The sequence below is a fragment of the Alligator sinensis genome, unplaced genomic scaffold, assembly GCF_000455745.1.
Source record: "Alligator sinensis unplaced genomic scaffold, ASM45574v1 scaffold573_1, whole genome shotgun sequence".
Lineage (NCBI taxonomy): Eukaryota > Metazoa > Chordata > Crocodylia > Alligatoridae > Alligator > Alligator sinensis.
This window is the reverse complement of record NW_005841877.1, coordinates 1,174,082-1,184,397: the sequence shown is the minus strand read 5'-3', so window position 1 is coordinate 1,184,397 and position 10,316 is coordinate 1,174,082. Positions and strand designations below refer to the sequence as shown.

The window sequence follows — 10,316 nt, the reverse complement described above, 5'->3', positions numbered from 1 at the left end:
GAGCACAGATCAGCATTTAGTTATAGGTAATATTAAAATATGTTTTTTTATAGTTTATTTCTGGTGTTTTTTAAAAAGGCTGCAGTGGAGAAATTTTCTTCCTCATCAATATAAAAAACATGGCCTAACTTTAGGTGTTGCTGAGAACATTAAAAATCCAGAAACAGCACTAGACTTCAATAAGTAGGAGAATGTTCAACCGATAATAAGAGTTCTCAAAATAGTGCCCAGATGCACAGTACTTGTTGAACAAATTCAGATTTATTGAAAGTAAACATTTACATTGGCTACAATGTTATAACTGTTACAAAGCTGGATAAAAGAGGCTTAAATAGCAATAGAAAGCAAGTGCAGTAAAAAGTGAATAGAGAAAATATTTGGCCTTAGTGATCTTTTGGCAGTATTTACATTATGTACATATTGTTAAATATTTGTAATAACTCTAAGGCACCATAGGCTAAATAGCAGGCTGCAATACTATTTTGTGCACAAAATTCAAGAAATTTATTGGGGAAAATGCTGTATATTTAACAAGAAGAAATATAGGCATATTTTAATGTTTACATAAAGGAGTGGCTGCATTTTTTAAACTCAAAGGTACAGTAAGTGTTGGGTAAATTTAAAAAATCCTTTTAGAACAGTAAATTAAGCTGAATGTGTATAAGGACTCTATTTTTTACTGACTTGCTGGTATATGTTTAATGTAATCTATTCTTCAACATTTTTCACACGCTAGATGTTTTGTCTAAAAACTACTTGACATTTTTTTTGTCCTACAAAAAATTTATACTTAATATATCATACTGTATACAAAATCCCAATGCAAAGTTTAACGGGTAGTAATATACATCAGTGCTGCCCACAGGCAGACTAAAATTTAGCAGGAACAAGGTGTCAAAAGATTTCTGTATTACCTTTGCCTCTCTAAAACATTAGCTCTACACATTATATTGTTTGGTCTTCTCAGTGGCTGTTACTCCAGCTAATGAACATTGAGTTAAAGAACAGGTATCCAGCATAGGACAACATGAGCCAAACATCTTCAAATCTAAAGTCTGCAAAGTCAAACTGCAAAATTCAACCAGTTAAACAAAACCTTCATATGTAAAACTCTACATTATTTTTATCATCACTATCTGAAGCACAAGTTTCCACTATGATCAATGACACTACAAAGGACAAAGTGAATTCTAGTTATAGACATGGCAGACAAAACTGGAGATTTTCTTTAGTCCTACATGTTATATTTAACTGCTCTTGAAATAGGAGAGCTTATTTCGTTTAATCAACAGGTTTGCCTTTCATCTTGAGGTAGTGTTTGTGACAAAGAAATTCAGCAGGGCATCAAATCAACACCTCAATTCTGCAAATAAAGTGCCCGTAGGATTCTAAATGCCCAAAGAGACAACCTGAAACCTAGTTTGTTCCAGTCAGTGCTCCCATCACTGATGTATGCCATACCCATAACTATGGTAGCTGATTGAAGCATATGTATTCTTCAGTCAGGGGAAGGCAGTTCTAACGGGTCAACACTTCAGGGCATGACAAAGTCTTAAATAACAGAAAGATGCCCAGGTATTTTAACAGTGATCTTGACTGTATACCCCACTCATTTATCTTCTTAACAACCAAAACCGCTGCTTGCTTCACTGTATCACTGAATAATAAAACAAAAATTCAGTCCTGCTAAAATCCACCCAAATATTCTGATGAAAATATACACAGAATTCTACAAGATGGTCTCATTTGCAATGGGCCTTTGCTTCAGAATCTCTTTTAAAACTTACCATGACAGCAAAGAATAACTAGTACATAAAAGAACACACTTTTTTTTTTCAAGGGCCTACTCCTAAGAGGCGCTGAATGCGGTATTCAGCACGTCATAGGACTGGACCCAAAATCCAGTTGTTTGAAAATGCTAAGATTATCAAAGAACTTTTACTTGTGTATATTTATTTTCTTGTCAAACCTGCATTACAAATGTTCTTTTCTGAATTGGAATTACTTTTTTTAGAGCTAAGAAAACTTCCATTCAAATGTATATACTACTTAACTAATAACATATTTGTTGTTGTTTTGAATAGAGAACCATATTTAAATATCTATCTTCCCATTGTTTTGTACTCAGTTATGGCCCTGAAAACTAGCTAATTATTTCAGCAGCTAAAAAGTGTGTTTTTACAAATATATTACATTTCATCCAAGCATAAGACCTTCTTTAGGAAACTGCCACATCTTTGTAACAATTAAAGAAAGCATAATCTTAGCATTGTTCATTGGATTCACTTTTAGTACCCACAGCTCTAACATTAAAATTATACAGCATCAGTAAACAGTTCTTTTTAAGAAAAAAAGTACAAATATAAAAATTCTGGCATCATTGACTATGTTTCCATAAAACATTCAGAAGCAGAGTATTATACAAACTGGCCAGTAGGGTAAGAGATGCTGAGCCAGAATCCTGTATGATGTAAAATAGCATAGGTTTATTGAAGAAAGTGGAACTATATTAGTTTAAACTCGAAGGAATGGCTCACATTGCTTAATCTCTTGAAGGCTAAATATCTGACTGAATTTAGGAAAGGCTTCAAAAGATTTTTTTTCCTTTTTGAGTGTTAACACTTGATACAGACAACTGGAGCCATTGGCGGACAGATTACTATTGTTGTGCAACATGTTTCTTTTCTTTCCTTTGGTTTTTTTTTCATTGAAAACACTTATATTTTTGGGTTTCTAACCTGGAGATGCATCACATAGAAGGTGGATAGCAGTTTCCTATCCCAATTCTGACACTTCTCCATAGGACTGAAATCTACCCAAGCATGGGTGCACTGGATGGGTAGGTCCATGTGGTGTGGCATCACCTGGTATTATGGAGATTTGCGAGGAAAGATGATAGAGCTTGGAGCTATATTCCCCTTCCTGTGGAATGCAACCTATGCCAGGCATACTTCTTTAAGGGGAGTTCAAAGGGAGAGGTGTGACCAATAAGTGTGCTAGTAGCAGAGCTGTGATGCCATGGAGCAAGAAGTATTGGGAATTCAGGGACAACATAGGAGATTTTCACACAAAGCCTTTGGTTTTTTTTTTTAGTGACCACAGGTATCTGCACGGTTTGAGGCTGGGAAACCTCTTCCCTCTAATATAAAATAATCAGGGAGAAATCTCACAGAAAGGCCCCAGAGACGTGGCCTTTCCACTGGCTTCTCTCCCTCAGGCGTTACCCTGGTAAGAAACATTCTGCTCTATGCCATCTCTGTGCCAGTCTGGAAACTGGCTTTACAATATCTCAGCTATTTACTTCTGGGTCATGGCCTCCAAAAGAAATCTCCTTGCCATTTTAAAACTAAAAGCACCAGCGTTCTCTTTACAGAAAGTAACAGCAGTTTCTTGTTCATGTGTAGATACCATAACACTCAAAAATATTTTCCTGGCAGTAATTTGGTGGAGAAAAATAAATGCATTGTATTTCAAAATGAGCTGCAGCGTAATTCTCCCACTGTTAATAACACAGAGGATTTCCCTCATTGTGTCTGCAAGATTTTGAATGGCCTCAACTCCCACTAATTTCAGGGGAAATTCAGCTGAGCTCTTTGCAGGCTTTGGTCATATGACCTTCAGAAGTCACTGGTTTTCCCAGAGGTAATTAACTACATTTTCTTCAGAAATCGGTGTATTGAAGAGAGAAGGGAAGGAAGGAAGAGAAATAGCATGCCGCCAGGGCTTGATTCTGAGGTGTGCTCACAGCACTCAACCTCATTCACAACTTTGCAGGATCAGGCCCTCTGGTTTTTCCCAGTTTGTTTGGATGCCCAAGTGGCTTTTAAAACCCTAATACTGGTATAAACAGGTTCAACCACAGCAAACTACTTCACATTGAAGTAATTTTGAAAAAGAGAACATTAAAAGGCAAAACCCACAAGGGTTAGGACTGATAATCCATGACCACATACTGTCTGTGAGGCTTTTATACTTCCTTGCTGAGGAACAGCACAGAAGTGGGAAAAAAAGAAACAGAAAAGCTCCACGGTTCCTTTAGACTGGCAGTGGGCGCACACTCGCCCACATCTTCTGGGTCTCTGGGATGGACAGAGGGCAGCAGAGGGAGGGAAAGTGGAAAGCTGCCATTCTATGTGAACCCTGGTCTCCACCTCTCTTAGGAGTGCACCGTGTTTCTGGGAGAGACTCCTAGAGGCACAGCGAAGAACAGGGGGAAGAGGGAAACAGGAGAGTTGCTTGGAACCAAAAATTGGGGGATATAAGGAGCTGGGTCCAGATTTGATCTTGGATCTTTTCAGCACCATGTTCTAAATCGGTATTCTAAAACTTTCTCTGTGTTGGTATGTACGGCACTGCCTGTATACAGTCTAAGAATTATTTTTATTGGGCCAGCTACATAATTGGGATACAGTTAGACAAGCAGTTGAATTCAAGACATTCTTCTTCAGATTCTCCAAATGACTTAAAGAAGAATGTCTTGCATTCAAAAGCTTGTCTAACTCTATCCCAACTATGCAGTTGGTCCACTAAAAGATATCACCCTAAAGAATCCTTGCCTCTCATATATGTAGGGCTCAGCACTCCTTCTCTACACTTTGTTCCCAGCTCTCTGTCCCCTATGCACTGTGCTGCTTGGTACCAAAACACTCTGTCTTCCCCCACGTTATAAGTCTTGTGCCTGCAGGTTTCTGTCTCCTCTGTACACCATGTCTTCTTATGTCAATGAGTGAACACAAGTTAAACATCCTATGCTTTATTTCATGCCCTTTGTGTATTTTGCCCCCCTTCCCTGTGGTTTTTTATGTTCTGTTCACCAGTGTGCTCTATCTCCCCTCAACTCCCTGACTAAATTTCCATAGCATAAATTTCCCCACTGTTTTGATGAGCAGGCCAGCAGTGTTCTCTAGCCTCTGGTGTGTGTACCCCCAACATACTCTGTCCCTGGACATCACAATGGTTTTCCCCAGTGTCTGTGTCCCACCCAGTATCCTTTGTCCCTTTATCACTTGGGGTTCAGTCTTCCCCCTACTAAGTGGCTGTTTCCTTCTCTGTCATCATGACAGATTGGCCATGGGAACTGTGACTCTTCCCATGTGCTTCTGACTTGTGGGAAGGGCGCACTTTCTCCCCTTTTCTATGAATGGAGGCTGCAGTTGAGAAACAGGAGCTTTCTTTTGGCTCCCTGCTTTGTCTAAATCTGGCATTGCCTCTGCCATTCACTTGGAATCCACTCATGAGGTTAACCTTTGTTAAGCGGTCTCAAAAGGGAAAAGGAGTGAAGCTGTAAGCTTCCTGCAGCTGGTATGTACAGCAGCCCTTTTGAGAAGGAAACATCTTCATCTTTCCTCTGTCCCAGAGTTAAACTTGGATGGGAGAGTCCAAGAATCAGGAAAAAAAATTCTTGTTCCACCCTTCCAGAAACATGGGGAAGAACTGTTCCTTCTCTCAACAGAGTGGTTGCACCTATGGAGATGCTCTTAGATATCCAGCAGAGCAGCAACAGTATGCAAAAAAACTTTGGCTCAATGCCATAGTTACTCTGGGCATCCATAAAGCAGGCATCTCTAGGATTTAGGCTTTAGCTGGGGAAGGAAGAATGCCACATCCTGTATTTGGCCCATTATTCCACCTAGCCTCTGAAGCCACTATGGACTTGATACCTGCCCTAGGAATCAGTTCCCCTCAGGATTTAAGTATTTCATTACATCTACTATGATAACATCACACAATTGTTGTTCAGCCAAACGTACATATGTAAATGTATAAACCATTTTGTGTGTATGTATACACATGGGCAAACTAAGTAGGGATGGTCAGGCAAGATTTCCAGCTCTCAGTTCTAAGTTTGCTTGATTTTATTTAGTCACACAACCCACACTACCTAACTGCTTCATGTAGATTAATTGCAGAAATCATCTTTGATGCCAGACGTGGAACCATACTGCAATTCTACAACATCACCACAGATGGCCCTATGCCACAGAAACCACTTTTATTCTAGAGAACTTCAACTTTATTCTGGGTGAGGTTTCTTTTGTGTTGAATGAAACAGGACTAGGTTTAGCTTGGAATACAGAAAGTGTAAATGTTCTTCAGGAAGGAATTTCCCAATCCTAAAATCTCTGTACAGTATAATGCAAAGCTTAGGCCTCTTTAAAGAAATACAAAACCAAACACAAACAAAACACTATGTTGTTGTTACTAGGGTCTTTCAGATCATGATCATACCAGTGGCAATATTGGCCACTGTTGGTCTCAGACTACCATCTTCCATAGCGAGTTTTTGTTTCTATAACTTTCCCTTTCCCTTTCTAATTTTGGCAGAAAGTGGAGGTGTACAGTTAGAAAATGCTGGCAACAAGTAAGGGCATGATTCTGAGAGATGACTTCAGTAAGAACTGAGGGCAATCAGCACCTCCCAAGAAATGCTTGGCACCTTGCAGGATTGGTCCCTAGGCTTGCTACCATCATGCTCACAATGTGGTAGCCATGTTATTTTAAATAGCTATAATATCTAATTTTAAACAATGGTGATTTATTTGATGAATTAACAATACTTCCATCAAAAAACTCATCAGTAATTCTGACAGTTTGTAATATTTGTTATTTCTTACTAATCTGGCAAACATATAACCCCACTTCAGCAAGGGACTTTAGAGTCACTCACTTTAACCACAAGAACAGTCCAGTTAAAATCAAGAATAAAACACAAGTGCATTGCTGAATAGGGCTCATAGATAATTGTAAAATCTGGGACACCAACATCCTAACAACAAATTATCAACCCCTGAAATTCTGCTCAGTTTGCTTGGCTTGTATCTTTTTTTGGAAAAAAAAATGTAACCCAACTGTTTACTAGATGGTGTAGTTTGTATCGAGAGAATAAAGTCAACAAATTATATGCCATCATATAATTATTTTTCTCTTGGTAATAACTTGAATACAGCATAAACAGCATAAAGAAATGTTTTCTTTTAACTTTTTTACTCTAAATCCTAGTTGCATTTGTATACAGTAAAATGAATCAAAGATATTTTAGGTAACCACCTTTCTTGACATGTTCCAGACAACCATTTTTATTGTGTGTTAAAATATGTGAATATTTTACTTATTGCAAAGTATCCTGTATAATGCAGGTTCTCCACTATAAAATCTTCTTCCTTTCTTTTAATTCAGTCATTTTAAATGTAAATTACCAGTATACAGTACTAAAATGGTCCAATTCAAGAGTTTAATATAAAAATATCAGCACAAAACTCCTTTTTAAATTATGTTTATTGTGAGCAACCCAAATGTCTGTTTAATTGCTATTAGTTGTAGTATATTAATAGACTTTGCACCCCTACAGTTGCTAACTTGTACCATTTTAGGTATTTCATTGAGATAAGAAATACTAAGTAAGAAAACAGTAAGTATTCAAAGGGTTAATTTGTTTAGAATATGAATAATAAATTAGTTTTCATGTCTTCTTCTTCAGTTCAAAATCCAGCTTTGAGACTGAGGAAGGCTTCCAAATCACATCAATTTAATAAAAGTGATCCTTTTAACCAGTTGCAGTTTGATTACCAATGACTCGAAGGATCTCTTTATGAATGCTTGGCTCTTGCGTATTTATACTTGTATCACCCACTTGACCATCTTCATAACTAAAAAGCACAGAAACAAAATGAGCATTTACTAATCCACCTGAAAGTGTTCATAGTTTTGTTCAATAAAAGATAATAATGATTATATGATTTTATAACATGCCTCTTACTGAAACACTCAGCAATAAAGGTTTATGTGAACAGTGTGAACTTTGATGTGTGGATTTTGCTTAGTGACAGGATTTGCCCTGTAAAGAAAAGCCCTATAGTTTCCATCAATAATACTACAGTACACAAAGACGTGACAAGGGCTCTGATACTACTGCTTGTCCCCTGGGCTCTGTGTAGCCTGCTGACAGCTCATCCCCGCAGTACGAGGACAGTATCCTTTGGTACTGTCAGCTGTACCTGAAATCCCTCTGGGATGCAGTGTTGTCAAAACATATACAAGCTCCTGGAGTTTTCATCTTCACTAACTGAACACTAACTGTCTAAACTGAAGATCTGTCCTCTTCCAGGCATCGGTAGTCAGCCATTTAATGTAGATGTACTTGTGCAAAACCTTCTGTGTTGACGAGATAAACTGGTGCAGCTTTCTCCTGCTTAGAATCAGAGTGAAAGATCCTGGTTCAAAATATGATTGACCTTGTCTGCTCTAGTAGCTAACAGTGGTGAAGTTGGCTGAGTTTAAAACCCTGAATGCTCTATGCAGAGAATGGCAAGAGACAGGCAGCTCCAAAAGCTGATTCAGAAAGTGTGGCGTCACCTACATGAAAACACAAGGGTGTTTTCATTCCTGCCCACTTTCCAGAGCATATGTTGAACACTCTGCAACTCTGTTCAGTCCACTTGATGTCTGACTGGTGGTAGGAAATTCATCTTTTTTCCCAACTGCCTAGTGGATAGGGTATTTGCTTAAAAATGGGAAGCCTAAGCTCTAGGCCCTCCTTATCTTGATGGATATGAACTCATGTCTTTCATTTCCCAGGAGTGTGTGCTAATTATTAGGTTTTTGCCTGGACTTGGGTGGAAAGAGTTTTGGATCCCAGTCCTTGCCACTAGTGACTGGATTGCGTTTTGTTTTAGACAGCTGGTCTAGCCGGTTGTGTTTTTCTGAGGAATCGTGCACCTTCCCAAGACCAAACTGGATTGCAAAGGGGTTTAACTTGGCCTAGAAAACAAAAAAAAAGTGCCTGGGGATCACTAAGATCTAAACAGTAAGCACTGTGTAAAGCAGGTGTGTTTAGGATGATTTCTGATTAGTGGGACCAGGTCAAAGTGGATTGCTTTTGCTGCCTTTGGTGCTTAAAATCCATTTAGGTGACTAGAGTCCCATTCAGCCACCTCGAAGATCAAACTGGACTGTACCTTATGTCAATATAGAGTGCGCTGTTATAGAATAAGAAATGATAAAGGGAAACATCTGTGTGATAGAATGGATTTGTTTTGCATGGAAACTTTTACTTCCCTTGGCTTTTCTAAAATATGTTCTGGTAGCACTGCATTTTCATTTTTCTAAGTTATCAGTACAGGCCTATAATAGTGTGACCTATTGCCATGGAGTGGGAACAGTGAATAGCTCTTCATTCACTGTATTTTTTGTAACAAATGGTTCATTTAGCATACACACAAGCCAATCTTTTAAAGGTAGCTAGGAGAACACCTGCAAAAATTCTAGTCAACATACAAGTAGAATTTTAAAGCTAAAGAGATGCTTTATACTTACACAAAGAAAAACCTTGTACACACATGATCAGTATTGGGAACTACCCATATCTCCCCATGTTTGTGCAGATCAGGTGAGGTTATCACTGTAAGGAGAAAATTTGTGGAGTGAAGAAAATATGCATAGGAACTAGCACTAAATTTATTTGCTTTTTGACATATTTTGAATAGCATTGTGGGAATGTCCAGTTTTTCACTACATATCTGCTGCACCGTGCAGACACTGATTAGTTAGCTAATCATAGGATTTTTTCAATTTTCCGTATTGCCAGCAAAATAGAACTATTTTCATTTTAGATCTCACATTTTTTTTTATATTATTTTTCAGTTTATCCAATGAACCTAAAAATCAATTATTTGTACAACTCAAATTTGTCATGAGCATTTGTTTGCCTTCCAAAAACATGTATTTTGTGAGGTATTTCAGAATGACTAAATATTTTTTTAAATACAGTAAGTATGCAGACCAGGCAAACGGAGTGGGTTTTAACGCATGAAGAAAACAAACAGGAGCTAGTGGGTACTGTTTACTAGGGCTGTGTGAAGCTTCAGTCCCTGATTTGATTTGGCGGAGATTTGGCCCGACTCGGTGGCCAAATCTCTGAATCCGAATTGAATCACAGGACCCTTTATTGGGCTCTTAATCTCTCCAAATTAAATTGGAACCCTCCAAATCAATTTGGAGAGATTCGGAAAGATTCAGAGATTGCCACAGCTTTAAATGTTTTTTCTACATACCTCTAGGTACCAGGCAGCTGGTGAATGCTATGATGCCGGGGCGCATGGAACGTCCCACAGGAGCATGGGGCAGGTCCTCAGTGCCCCCAGCAGCAGACCGGGAAGTGGCCCAGAAGCACTTCCAGTCCATTTCCAGGTCCGCCGGGGAGCATGCAGGGGGGCCCCCCGGCACCCCCGGCTTGGCGATTGGTGCCTCCTGGACCCGAGGTCCCCCCATGCCCGATTGCTGGGAAGTACTTCCAGTCCCCTTCCGGGTTTGCCACCAAG

At 38.9% G+C, this 10,316-nt stretch overlaps 1 protein-coding gene across 7 annotated transcripts in view; it reads right to left on the bottom strand.

Moving 5' to 3' along the window:
- Positions 1–248: 248 nt before the first annotated feature.
- The window catches only part of PARP8 (poly(ADP-ribose) polymerase family member 8), a 220,758-nt gene continuing 210,690 nt past the window's right edge, over positions 249–10,316 (bottom strand). For 6 of the 7 annotated variants that reach the window (XM_025196126.1, XM_025196129.1, XM_025196127.1 and 3 more), the window contains 2 exons: positions 9,313–9,397; positions 249–7,646 (listed from right to left, as the gene is read on the bottom strand). In XM_025196126.1, the coding sequence (XP_025051911.1) occupies positions 7,544–7,646; positions 9,313–9,397 (188 nt within the window). In that variant the 3' untranslated portion in view covers positions 249–7,543. The remainder of the gene's footprint in view (positions 7,647–9,312; positions 9,398–10,316) is intronic. The other variant, XR_003092509.1, reaches the window with a different exon arrangement.